At 32.6% G+C, this 14,985-nt stretch overlaps 1 protein-coding gene across 1 annotated transcript; it reads right to left on the minus strand.

Moving 5' to 3' along the window:
* Positions 1–1,058: 1,058 nt before the first annotated feature.
* iyd (iodotyrosine deiodinase) lies at positions 1,059–11,147 on the minus strand. Its single transcript, XM_030127891.1, has 5 exons — positions 10,878–11,147; positions 5,741–5,938; positions 3,988–4,147; positions 3,746–3,902; positions 1,059–2,211 (listed from the first exon to the last, which is right to left on the minus strand). Exons 1-5 carry the CDS (start codon positions 11,068–11,070, stop codon positions 2,029–2,031), a joined length of 891 nt encoding a protein of 296 aa, XP_029983751.1. The 5' UTR covers positions 11,071–11,147; the 3' UTR covers positions 1,059–2,028.
* Positions 11,148–14,985: the final 3,838 nt, after the last annotated feature.

A 14,985-nucleotide genomic window follows, 5' to 3' on the forward strand; every position in this document is an offset into this window, starting at 1 on the left:
ACCAAAAGCAAAGTGACTTTCAGAGATTTTATGCATATGTTCTGCACAGAAGCTGTATGACAATGATAAAAATCAAACTAAATCCATTACAGAACAAACTGGTATGAGAAAAATTACATGAAACTTTATATTACATGCGCACAAAATATCTCATCTAACACTGAGGATTATGATTATAATAATATTGTAGCTTAACAAAGATAAACAACTCCTTGAGTCTTTTTAAACAAGTCCCAGGCCTGAAGAATATATTCAGATATATATGTAGTATGAGAATAATATTAACCCTCCGGTATCCGGGTGCACCTTTTAGGCACACTTTGCACTTTGTTTTAAAAAACTTCGTATTATTTTTCACAATTTAAATAAGGTTAGAATTCAAAAGTTGTTCATTTTTGCAAGATCTTTTAAATTTTGGCCACCAACTAAAATGTGCACATTGTAAACAAAAGAAAATTACAAGACTAGCATCTGTCTCCCAAGTGTGCCAAAAACGCACTGTTTCTTCCATTTGACATGTATGATTGGGGCTGACCTTGATTTACAAAAAGAAAATCAAATTAGAGCAGAAAATAAATCAATATATAATATTTAACAGTTTGATTTATAGGTGTGCATTTTACGCACACTTGGAGACAGATGCTAGTATTTTTGAACATTTGACCTAGCGCCAAAAATAATAATGCAAATTAACCAGTGTTGGAGTTAATCCTTGACATATGCCAGGCTGCAAAAATCAAATAATATGTGATCCACTTTTTATGTATATATTGAAAAAAATTAATTTTTTGTGTTTTTTGCATCCAAAAAAATGGTTTGTTTACATTACAAACACGGCATTTAAAAGGTTAAAAAAATGTGACAATTATTGAGTATTTGGTATTTTTATTTACAGCTCAAGTTGATGCAATAGAAAAAAGTGTAAAAGAATTAAAAACAAACTGAATAAAAAAGTTTTTGACACTATTCCACAAGTGTGCCAAAAAGGCACACTTGGTGCTTAGTAAGGGCCTTGCTGGACGGGATACCGGAGGGTTAAATACAAAAAAAAAAAAAAAATGCAAGAGTATGAAATTGCTGCTACAAGCTAAATAATGTCATGATCAGATTCAACAGCTCTTGGATCTATGACAGCCTTGTGCTTTATACTGCCGGTTTGACCGTTTTATCTGATGCCAATGAACTAACAAAATGATGTAACGATAATGAGTTTGTTGTGAGTTGTGAAATACTATATGTCCCTATATGCCCCTAAGAAAATGTGTGGGCTAGCTCTCAGTACAGTGTAAACAAGTGCAGATCCATCAATGATTGATGATATTCCTGGAACAGCTGTTGGAATTATTTGGCCTTTGCATTAATCAAATGAATACAATACAGCAACTAAAAAATAAGAATTATTTTAATGTTGAATGACAGTCATTTTACAAGCAGTTAAACAAAAACAAACACATAACACCAGAGCAGATAAGCTTAATTTTATTCATATGTTTATTCAGGCAGCAGTGTGAGACATCATGTAGAATTAAATGAGTTTTCTTAAAGTACAGTATGTCATTTTGACCGGTTAAACACTGTGTTGGATATAATATAATCGGTTTGTGTGCTTCTTTTTCTCTGTAAACTTCAATGGTGTATAAAAATTGAGTGGTAAGATTGATCTGCCTGTGTGATCATAAAAACATAAACATAAAAATGAATTATTTCTCTTGAATGCATTTGGTAGTACAGGTGAATATTAAGTAGTGGAGCACAGTGAAACCACTAGTAATTATCCATCTGTTTTCCCATTATTGCAGAAGCAGAGGGGTAGCAAGGCAGCTTTGTCTAAAACAATACAGACAAAAATGGTACAAAATACTACTCTTGTCATTTATACATTTCATCTGAATAAATCAATCTACTTTTGTCCTATTTAATGATTATGGTTGTTGAACGTGCATGTGATCTACAAGACTTCAATACGATCTATTATTCTAGTCTGTTAGGCTTATAATGCTACCTTGAGGAAGTTTTTTTTTTTCTCTCTCATATATCCACCATAATCTCATCCAGAGGCTTGCGTTTGAGGTCAGGCACAGTGGCATCAGAAGCTGGGTAACCTACAGGAAGCAGCATCAGCAGCTTCTCATTGGTCGGCCGTTTGAGGAGAACCCTGAGCTGTGGGCCGCAGTTGAGGGGCGTCGAAGTGACAGTAACAAGACCCACATTCTGATAAGCAAAGACACAGAAAGATGTAGAACACAACTGCGATGCATTTAATTCAAACATTCTCCTGTAGCTATTTATAGCAGTTAAGAAAATAGGGATAGAGTTTGATATTTTGGGGTCAGCACTGCAAAAATCAAAATCTTACCAAGTGTATTTTTCGCTTTTCTGGTCAAACTATCTCATCACACTTAAAATAAGACATAATCACCTAAAGAGTAACTTTTCAGTGAGACATGAGAACTGATTCTCAGACAATAGATCTTGAAAATCTTATTTCAAGAAATCTTACCAAGATAATTTTTACTTGTTCCATTGGCAGATTTTTTTTTTTGCTTGAATTAAGCAAAAAAGAAAAAAAAATCAGGAATTAGGCAAAAAAAAATCTGCCAATGGAACAAGTAAAAATTATCTTGGTAAGATTTCTTGACATAAAATTTTCAAGATCTATTGCAGGGGTGTCAAACTCATTTTAGTTCAGGGGCCATATTCAGCTAAATTTGATCTGAAGTGGGCCAGACCAGAAAAATAATAACATCATAATATATAAATAATGACAGCTCCAAATTTTTGTCTTTGTTTTAGTGTAAAAAAACACCCATTAAATTATGAAAATACTTACTTTTATAAACTACCCAAAAAACAAAACAAAACAAAAAAAAAAAACATGAAAAAAATGAAATTTAAATTAAAAAGCATAAGAAAATTGAACGAAATTTTAACAATATTATTCCTCAACTTCTCATTTGTCCATGTGCATTATGGATCAGATCTACAAAGACACTAAACACTGAGGAACAGGCAGAAGAGAGTTCAGATTGGGCTGAATTTTCTGCAGACATTTCAGGTTGTTCATATTTGTTCAGGTTATTCACATTTTATTGTTACAGGATAGTTTGGAAATGTAAATATTTTCATAATTTAATGTTATTTTTTGCACTAAAACAAAGGAAAAAAAGTTAAGTTAACTTAATTCAAGATATTTTTTTTTACTTCATTGAATAATTTTTTTTTGGCTTAATTCAAGATTTTTTTTTTTACTTAATTGAAGGTTTTTTCGGCTTAATTCATTTTTCTTTTTTTTTTTTAACTTAATTGAAGATTTTTTTTTTTTTGGCTTAATTCAAGATTTTTTGCTAAATTTGAGATTTTTTTTTTTTTTGCTCAATTGAAGATTTTTTTTTTTACATAATTGAAGATTATTTTTTGGCTTAATTCAAGATTTTTTTTCCTTAATTCAAGCTAAATTTTTAGTTGCTTTGTTCAGTTCAAGACTGTGGAATTTTTACACTTGGCAAAAACATCCCAGGGGCCGAACAGGACCCTTTGGCGGGCCCCATTTGGCCCCCGGGCCGCATGTTTGACACCCCTGATCTATTGTCTAAAGTTCTTTTATCTCACTGAAAAGTTACTCTTTAGGTGACTATGTCTTATTTTCAGTGTGATGAGATATTTTGACTAGAAATGAAAATAATACACTTGGTAAGATTTTGATTTTTGCAGTGAGGGTGTCATTTTTTTTTTTTTTTTTTTTTACCTGTAATGCAGCCAAGAGGATTCCACAGGATATAGACACACTGATTTCATTGTAGTAGTGTGTTCTTTTCTTGTTGTTTGGTAGAATCCCATAAGTTTGTTTGAAGATAAGAACCAGATATGGAGCTACATCCAAATATTCCTTAATCCAGTTTGTCCTGCACAGGCAAAGATAGAAATCGTGAAGACATGGCACGCCAAATTAAAACATACTGTGTGAGTAAACTGTTTGTGTGGACTTGCCTTAATTTGGCCAAATCATGGACCCACTTGTCTCCCATCCTTTGACGGTAGTTGACTTCCTCCTCCTCCTCCACAATCAGTCTTATTTGGTGCTTTGTCTCCGGGTCGGACACCACAACAAATGTCCAGGGTTCTGTGTGTGCCCCACTAGGAGCCGTACCTACCCAAAGGTAAGAACACAGAACAATGGGAACAAAGGAAACATTACATAGATGCTCCACACTAATATAATACTAGATCTTTTTTCCGCTAATTTCACCATGAATATTAATTCAACCTCTATCCAACATCTGTATCTTTGAGCCTCTTGTTTTGTTTATTGTTGCCTTACTTAACCCATAAAGACCCAGTGCTATTTTTGTGGCAGTTTCCAAATAATTTTTTTCTCTAGATTTCACCTTTCTTGAGTGATTTATCACCATTTATTATAATATTATTGTCTTTATTTTGTGTGTCTTTCAGTGTAAATCATGTATTTTCCTGTATTTAACCCTTTCATGCATAGTGGTCACTCCAGTGGACAGTTTTTCTACGGCTGTTCTATTGTTTATTCATGGGTTTTGTTGTTTTAGTTCCATATCAGGACTCTTATGCATCATCCAAAACATTGCAATTCATACAATTACTGTAACTTTGCTGTTCTTGATAAACCTGATCTGCAGTAACATGTTTTAGTGTAAATCAACTGCTAATTGGTATTAGACTGTAATTAACAAACAATTTTTTTTTATTTATTTATTTATTTTTTTTGCATATCCTCCTGAGTCCCAGCAATGCATTTTGTCCTCTGTAGGAGACAAAAGTTTGACAGTTTTACTATAAAAATGCTGTCCATTACGAAGGACATTTCATAAAAAAAAAATCAATCATTAAATAAAACTAATTTTAAAAATGTATCTGAAAAAACTGTTGCATTATACAGTTTCCAATCAAGACAATTTTTTTAATGTAAAAAAGCTAAAACTGTCCATTTCCTGGGTCTCAGGAGGATATTATCTCCATGAAATGAGTAATAACTAATATTAGAGTGTGAGAAAATGTGAGAAAACAGTAGCAATTTAGCAATTACTGGCATTAAAAATGTTTTTATTTCATAGTTTTCACACAGTATATCACTTTCTGATGATGATTTTTGTATAAATGTTTCTTTGCTTCAAAACTTAAATGCATGGTTTCCAGCTGAGTGGACATTTTTGTAACTCTATGAAAAATACGTTCATAAAAAAAAAAAAAAAAAAAAAAAAAAAAATTGATTGCATTGTTTTTTTTTTCTGCCTAAAGAGGAACAAAAACACTCAAGGAAAAAATATTGACTAAGGTTCTCATAAGTTGCGCATGAAAAGGTTAATTTACTGATCATGTAGATGTTCATAAAAGCTCAGATTAAAGTTGGGAGTTATTATATCAGAAACTGAGAAAACTGAAAAAAAAAGTGAGTTTTATTGTGAAGATATCATTAAATGAATATAAACACAAGTGTCTCCATCCACTGTCACTGATTAAACTCCATGGGATTTACTGGTGAATCAATGTTGTAGAAGATGACAGTGTTTCCACAGTAACTACAGAGCCTCTGAACATCCATATGGGTCATATCTGATGACTATGAAAAGATGACAAACTGTATTTTGCACAAATTATTTACATGTATTGGTAGAATTAGTAGATCAGAAGTAATTAAACATTTTAGATCAGTAGATTATTTTGATCACCAGTGGCTGTTTAGGTTTTTATGGGTTAATATATTTCATGCCTGCAGTGCGGATGACGTTATCGATGACCTCCCGTGGGACTGGCTCTGGGCTGATGAATCGGACGCTCCTTCGCTGGTTCATCAAGTTGTAAAAATCCTGGGATCTGTCCAGCATCGTCTCTTCTGGGTAACGTTTTGGTGAGTATGGAACATGTAGAAGATCCTCGTCCTCGTGGCTGTCGACCCATTCACCATCATCTAAAAGCACAAAGAATCAGCTTCTGAACCTCCTGAGACCCAAGAAAGTAAAAGATTTGGCTTGGTTTTTTTTTACATTAAATTCTTGCCTTGATTGGAAACAGCATGATGCGACAGTTTTTTCAGACACATATACAGGGTGGGGAAGCAAAATTTACAATATTTTGAGGCAGGGATTGAAAGACAGTGTATGACCAATTAGTTTATTGAAAGTCATGAGAATTTATTTGCCACAAGAAAATGTACATAATAGAAAATGTTTTTATTCTATGTGTCCTCCTTCTTTCTCAATAACTGCCTTCACACGCTTCCAGAAACTTGCGCAAGTGTTCCTCAAATATTCGGGTGACAACTTCTCCCATTCTTCTTTAATAGTATCTTTAAGAAAGTCGACATTGCTGTGTGATGTTCTATTGGTTCCATGTTCTAAAACGCCTCAAATAGCATAATCCAGAGGGTTTAGATCTGGGCTAGAAGGCGGCCATAAACATGATTCCCAAAAATTGCTAAAGTTGGATTTGTTGCTGTTGTCAACAAGTGTTTTGGTGTTCTTGTGTAAGAGTTTAACTTCAAATCATATTTTACTGCATTTCTAACGGTCTTGTTGTCTACCTCAAGTTCAATTTCCATTTTTCTCATGGATTTGGTTGGATCCTTTAGAATTTTGGATTTGAGAGCTTTAATAAAAGCTTTGGTACGTTTTTTGTTGCTTCCTCCACTTCCAGACTTTCTTGTAATAGTTTTGCTCATAGTCATTCTCTTCTTTCCATTATAAACAGTCTTTATGGACACTCCAACTATTTTTGAAATCTCCTTTGGTGTGACGAGTGCATTCAACAAATCACACACTCTTTGACGTTTGCTTTCCTGATTACTCATATGGGCAAAAGTTTCTGAAAAGGTATGGATAATAGTGTTAGGTATGATTATGACATCAATATATGTTTGGTTTCAAAACAATTGACGTAGTGCCTGCTGAGAAAAAACAACTAAATGTTCATTGTAAATTTTGCTTCCCCACCCTGTATATATGTATATATTTTTAATTATATTTCTAATTGAATGTCTTTTGCAGTTGTGAGAGTGGTAAGGTGACAGCCCTACCCCTCTGTGGGTTAAGCTGGGTGGCTTAAGTCAGGTAGAGATAATGAGCTTTAAGCGATCAACAAAGGAGGGATGGAAAATTATTATGCAATGTTTAAAATCAACAGGAATAAATAATCGAATTTAGGTGGAAATTGTAATATAAAGGAAGAATAACACCAGACGGAGGCAGTAATGCAACGGAACAGATGCAAGCTGCTGTAAAACATCAAAGAAGAAGAATGGGCTTTTTTTTTTTTTTTTTTTAATTGAAAATATACAAATATACAAACAACTTGGCATCCGTATTTAAGAACATACAAAGGCACGGATGCAAACAGGAGTACATACATAGATATCAACAACCATCAAGACTGTAAATTTGGAGAAAATAAATAAATAAATAAATAAATAAATAAATAAATAAATAAATAAATAAATAAATAAATGAGGTGGGGGGGGATAGGGCTTGTTGTACAAATTATATTCTTCAATAATTGATAGAAGCTTTAACCCTTTCATGCATAGAGGTCACTACAGTGGACAGCTATTCTACAGCTGTTCTCTTATATATTCATGGATTTTATATTTTTAGTTCCGTATCAGCCAACACAGTGGACGCCTATGCATCATCCCATACACTGACATTCATACCATTACTGTAACTTTGCTATTTTTGATAAACCTGATCTGCAGTAACATGTTTGAGAGTAAATCAATTGCTTGTTATTGTTAATAGACTGTAATTAACCATTTTTCTTAAACAAAAAGGATTTTTTTGCATGTTATCTCCATAAAGTGAGTAATAACTAATATTAGAGTATGTTAAAATGTGACAAAACATCAGACTAGCAGCACTAAAAAAATTTCTTTCATAGTTTTCACACAGTGTATCAGTAAACACATGTTTCTTTGCTTCAAAAATTAAATGCATGATGTCCAGCTGAGTGGATATTTTTACAATTCCATGAAAAATAGGTTCATAAATTTTTTTTCGATTGCATTGTTTTTTTCATGCCTAAAGAGGAATAAAAAACACTCAGGAAAAATCACTTGATTAGGGTCAAAAAACAGAATTCAAAATCTCTCTGAAGGGATATTTTAGAGACAATTTGACCCACATTTTTTATTTTTAAATTCATTTTTGCTTTAGTTGGACCATAAGGGATTATCCAAAACAAGGTGTTACTTTATATTGAAATAAATGTTGGAATGGCAATCAATTAAAGTTTGCTCTCTGACTGGACATTACTGCGTTTTGGCCCATTAAGGTACTCATAATTCATGCATGAAAGGGTTAATGTGGGCTTACTCTTCATGTGACTGAGAGTTTTCACATAGAGCAGAGACTCATTATGGAAACTGGAAAATGTGGGTTTCATCTTCAAATGTTTACATTTGTATATGTAAAATTGACCCAGAATGGTGATATTATTTATTGAAAAGCTGTCTTTGACATTATCCAGTACATGTCCATAAGTAATGTCCACTACAGAAAACCCTTCCTGAAGGCAGAAGCTTTATGCACTGCCCCACTACTTCCTGACCTTAAGGCAGCTCCTTTATTTCCTCTCTTTCATTATTGGACACACTGATGAATCCAGATGGTAAAGGTAACTTATCTTTTAACTATTGCTTCTTTATTTCTCAGGACTTCCTATCATTTTAATTTCATTGTATATCAATAAATGATAAATTGGTGAAACTGAATGCACATCTCCTACTTTTTCTTGAACTGATAAATTTGTTTTATGCCGGCACAGCAAAGTGCGGTCGCTGCGGGTCACACAGTGGACAGCATTTTTGTTCCTGTTCCATCTATTTATTTATTGGTTTATAAGTAAAGCTATGAAACTTGCATTGCTAGGTCTCAGGAGGTTAAATAACACAAACACTCTTTGAATATTTGACTGAATTGCAAAAATTAGGTTAAAAAAAAGGGATATAATTCACATTTTTCTCTGTTTTGAGCCTCAGCCACATTGACCATAAGTTAGATGTGAAATCTACTGTAGGCGCCTTTGTTGTTGTTTTCAGTGAGAAGTGCAGTAAAGTGTGTATGTGATGTGTACTCACTGAGTCAGCTTCATTAGTTTTTGTCAGCAGCTTCACACACACAAAATACAGAGTTATGTCTGCGAACACACTGCCAAGACCCAGATGAACAGCTGGTTGGAATACTTCGACCCAGCTGTTGTTAGAGAAGTTTTTTGGATTCATCTTTTTGCATTACACATCATGGGTTTTATAGTAGTTAATATGAAAACTTTAACTATATTCTCAACAAGATACATAAAAAGTAACTTATTGATGTGTTTTATCGGATGCTACAAGTATTTAACAATGATTTTATCTCTGGAATGTAACTGCATGTTTTATTTAACAGGAGCTGCCTTGCATTTTCCCACATGAATTGAATATTTTTGAATAAAATAACTACTTTCACATTATTGCACTGTATAGAGGTTCTGAACCAACCAGACATATTTTTATTTTAAAGGCAACTGCAGGATGTGTTTTGGATTTGCATCTAAGAGGCAACTATTCCCTGCTTTCTGTTGAAATCTGTTTTGTTTTTCTAGCTCAAGAATTCAGTAGGTTCAAGCACAAGTATGGTCTTCAGTTTTTAAACAGTTCATGGGACTCTTTTAAGTGAAATATTTGGAATCTTGTATGAGTATAGTACATCATTTTTTATTCTTAATTTTTTTTTTTTTTTGCAAAAAAAAGCTTGACAATCAGCTGTTTTGTTAAGGCTGTGTTTAACTTTGTCTTTTATGTGCAGAAGTCTATGTTCTCAAACAACAAAACATTTCTAAATATTATTTATAGATGTTGAGTTGCCAGGTGGTGATCCAGTCCAATAATACTGACTGATCTTTATCTCATTAAAAAAGCAAAATACGCTGTTTAATATACATTTCAACCCAAATAACACATAGAAATAATTCATTTCCTATTATCATTCTAATATTATAAGCTGTATACGACATATAAATGATTATCATAAATATATACTCTAAGCCTAGTTAGAAAAGTCGCATCAAATTATTGATAGAAACTGAAGATAAGATAAGATAAGATAAGATAAGATAAGATAAGATAAGATAAGATAAGATAAGATAAGATAAGATAAGATAAGATAAGATAAGATAAGATAAGATAAGATAAGCCTTTATTAGTCCCACAAGGGGAAATTCCAGGTTTACAGCTGCAGAGTACTAGCACACAAGAGCAAAGAAGTGCAAAAACAAGATATACACAATCAAGAAAGCTATGTACATTATTTACAGCTGGGCCCATGCTGATCATGCCACAGGTTTATTGCATGGTTTACTGTATTGTTTATTGTGTGGTTATTGCACAGAATTTTTGGAGCAGTTCTTATTGTGGAGCCTGACAGCTGCAGGAAGGAAAGACCTTTGTTCAATACGTCTCCTTCACACACTCATTCTGTCACATTCTGTCACTGATTGAGCTCCTTAGTGCAGTAGTGCAGTAGAAGAAGTATCACTTTCAAAAAGTAATGCACTATGAATCTTTGTTGTGTGCAAAATCTTGCGATAAGATAAGATAAGATAAGATAAGATAAGATAAGATAAGATAAGATAAGATAAGATAAGATAAGATAAGATAAGATAAGATAAGATAAGACATTTGGGGAAATTTCCCAGTTTAACAGCAGCAACATACAACAAACAACAAGCAATGATTTTTCAGCTTAACATGTAAGTCTATAGTGGAAATAGTGAATGTTTCTAAGTTTTAATTGATATAAAATGAAGGTGATCCTCAAAGATTTTAGGTCCAGCGCAAAATAGACTCTGAAAACACACACAAAAAAAAGTTCATTTACCGTCTTGTTTTCCTGGAATCTCTGTGTCGTCTTGTAAATCCTGGTCCACCCATGGTCTGAAGTCCTGTTTTGTCCTCTCTTTAGTTTTCTCCGTTGTGGGAGTCACCGTTTCTCGTGGTTTTAGCAGCATAAAACCAACAACCATACACAGGACCACCACCAAAACAGGGGTCAGGACAGACAGAAGAGCCATGACTGCGTGAGTGAACAGAAGAGTGGATGTAGACCTGACGCTTCTGTGCTGCAGACTAGTGTTATGCAACAGCAGCGTTATCAGGTGGCTGTTTTTTTTTTTTTTTTTTACGCTGAGTCAGACCTACCTTTGTGAGAAACATCTGCTCCTCTGGTTTTGGAGCATGGCTGACAAAATGGACCCACATGACACGCTGGAAGCTGAGCTATATATGGGCCAACCTGGGCTGGTTTAGATCATTATTTGATATTGTTTAACCCATAAAGACCCAAAAAGCCACCGGTGACACAAACCATCTACTTATATAAACTGTTTAATACCTGTTGATCCACTATTCCTATCAATCCATGTCAATAATTGGTGTAAAATGCAGTTTGTCATCTTTTCATGGTCATCAGATATGACCCATTTGGACGTTTAGAGGCTCTGTAGTGAATGTGGAAACACCTTCATCTTCTATAACATTGATTCACCACCCAAACTCATGGAGTTGCATCAATGACAGTGGATGGACACACAGGGTTTATATTCAGTTAATGATAGATTTTGTTGAAAAAGTCATTTTGTCTTCAGTTTTCTCTGTTTTTGATATAATAACCCTCAACTTTAATCTGAGCTTTTATGAACATCTACATAATCAGTGAATTAAATATAGAAAAATACATAATTATCACAAAAGAAGCACAAATACAGAGCCTAATATTACAATAAATGGTGATAAATCACTTAAGAAAGGTTAAAATAAAGAGAAAAATTCATCTGTGAACTGCCACAAAAGTAGCACTGGGTCTTTATGGGTTAATGGTCAATTTAGATGATACAGATTACTAAGGTATCATTTCATCACAGAACGAGTGACATAAAAGTTAGGTTACAAAGTCCTATAGATAAAGACTGTTTCTATCATAAACCCTTACTTAAGGTTAACTCTTTAAGATCAAAACTCAAATGAATTTTTCCTGACATTTAACCTGTCTAAAGTGATTTATCTGAGCCAAATATGACATTATACTCTGCATTTTGCATTTTACAGTGCAAAACAGGTACGTTCTATATTTGATTCATCATCTAGATCAGTCTAAATTTTATTTTAACTAAATAGAGAAGGCTGATAAGTATGGAGTTTTTCTTTTTTTCAGCAAAATACATCAACTGAACATAAAAACAAGTCTCTACAAGTGCCTGAATTAATGACAGTGTTTCTACTTTCATTACAGAGATGCTGCATGTCCAAATGGGTCACGCTCAAAAGCTGAAAAACTGCATTTTATGTGAATTATTTAACTATATTGATAGGATTAAAGGTTTGAAAGTTATGCAACACTTTCGATTAATAGATACTTTTAGTTACTAGTGACTGTTTAGGTTACATTTACTTTTATGCATTTGGCAGATGCTTTTTTCCAAAGCAACTTGCAGGGGAAGCTTAACAATTAAACTCTCTCTACTTCTTTTGTAAAGCACCTTATGCAAGTAAATCTGTTTCATCAGATTTCAAATTATAAAAACCATTGAATTTTTAGCATTGAATTTTTTTGCACGGAAATTAAATATCTGTTTTTTTTTTGTTTTTTGTTTTTTTTTTTGCTCTGAAATTACGTATCTGAATTTTTTTGTCTCTCAATTTTACTATGTTAATAAATTTAGAATAAAAAAATTCGGAAGCAAAAAATTCAGATGCAAAAATTCAGATCACACATCTTGGACACCTAGGATAGGCAATGATTTTGTCTAAAGTCGAACCAACAGCCAATCGAGTTACATTAGGTTGGTCATGTGACACCAATGCAGGAAGATGGTCAGCGCGGATGTGTGATCTGAATTTTTTGCATTTGAATTTTTTGCTTTTGACTTTTTTGTATCAGAATTTTTTGCATCTGAATTTTTTGTATCAGAATTTTTTCAATTCTAAATTTATGAACACAGTTGAATTGAAAGATAAAAAAAATTCAGACACTTAATTTCAGTGCAAAAAAAAAAATTCAGATACTTAATTTTAGTGCAAGAAAAATTCAGACACTTAATTTCAATGAAAAAAATTCAATGCTAGAAATTCAATAGCTTTTGTAATTCAAAATCTGATGAGACAGATTTACTTCCATACAAAGCCCTACACAGAAGAATAAATAAAAAAACAAAATAAAAGAAAAATACAAATACATGAATAGAATAAAAACATAAAACAGCTGTACAAATAAAAAGCAATATTGCACAGAAAAATTAAAAAAAAAAGCAAAATGATAGAATAAAATACAAAAAGACAAAAAAAAAACAGCTGTACGATTAAAAACAGTAAAAATAAAAATACCAAATGAAACAATAGAATAAACATAGTTACTTATTCACCTGGGTGCTGTATCTTTTTCTTCCACATTTTGGGCTTCTATCTTTATAGATTACTCGCTGCCAGAGGTGTGCATTGGCAAGAATCTGGCCATATGATACAAATCACAATACTAGGATCACAAAATGACATATCACGACATATCATGATACTGTTAAAAGGCATTTGTTAATTGGTTTTGTTTCTTTTTTTAAAAGATTTTCTCCTGGAAGAATTGAATTACACCAGAAATATGCACAAATACTAAACATATTTTTGTTTGATCAGAACAGGATCTAATATCATATCACAAAATATTCCTGTGTTAAAACTTAAATTATGTTTTACAGACATTACAGTTTAAGATCCTGTTCAAACGTTCATATTCTGTTAGATCATAACTAATGTCACAACAACAAATACAAAAAAAAAGAAAAACAAAACACAAAAATGAACCTCCACAATATCTACATTTGAATAAATACCTACAAATATCGATATAGTACTTTTTAACCCTTTCATGCATATTGGTCACTACAGTGGACAGCTATTCTACATCTATTCTCAAATATATTAATGGGTTTTGTTGTTTTAGTTTGATATGAGTTAACTCAATGGACATCTATGCATCATCCCATACACTGACATTCATACCATTACCATAACTTTGCTGTTCTTGATAAACCTGATCTGCAGTAACATGTTTGAGTGTAAATCAATTGCTAATAAAAAATTGCATATATGATAAAATGTGAGAAAACATCAGATTAGCTGCATTAAAAATGTTCTGATTTTGTATATCACTCTCTGATATTCAAAAATTAAACACATGGTGTCCAGCAGAGTGGACATTTTCAGAACTCCACAAAAATTATGAAGGTAGATTTGTTTCCTTATTGCTTTAACTATAAAAAATATTTTCATAAAAAATAAAATAAAATAAATAAATAAATCTTTTTTTTTTTTTTTTTTTTTTAAAGTTCACTTCAAAGAAAAAAAGTGTTCAAATGCAATTTTTTGGATCATAATTTTTTTTTTTTTTTTTTTTTTTTTGGCATTCAGACACTTTTTATTGAATTTTTTTTAGTTTAAGCAATAAAGAAACAAATCTACCTTCATAAAAAAACAGGTTTATTAAAAAAAATTCAATTGCATTGTTTTTTTCATGCCTACAGAGGAATAAAAACACTCAGGAAAAAAATCTACTACTCTGACTAAGGTTCTCATAATTCATGCATGAAAGGGTTAATATCGATACAGTATTGTGAAATCAAGTATTGCAATATATTGCAGAACTGATATTTTAAAACACTCCTACTCATTATATGTAATTATTACTAACCTGAAAGCATGGTGCACTTTCTGTGTGTTTGTTCAGTACATGCATAACAACACAAGGTGGCAGTAGAGCATGGTTAGACACGGAAAAGTGCCGGGGCTTTTTGGTACCGTGCGTTGTGGTGCAGAAGTATCATTGAGGGAATTTGGCTGGCACACTGCAAAAAATGGCAACCGTAGGAAGAAATTTTACCAGCAAACACATTTAAATATAACATTTATTCATCAAAGGAAATATAGGCTTTACTTAAAGG

This window comes from Sphaeramia orbicularis, chromosome 24 (genome assembly GCF_902148855.1).
Source record: "Sphaeramia orbicularis chromosome 24, fSphaOr1.1, whole genome shotgun sequence".
In the NCBI taxonomy this organism is placed as follows: domain Eukaryota; kingdom Metazoa; phylum Chordata; class Actinopteri; order Kurtiformes; family Apogonidae; genus Sphaeramia; species Sphaeramia orbicularis.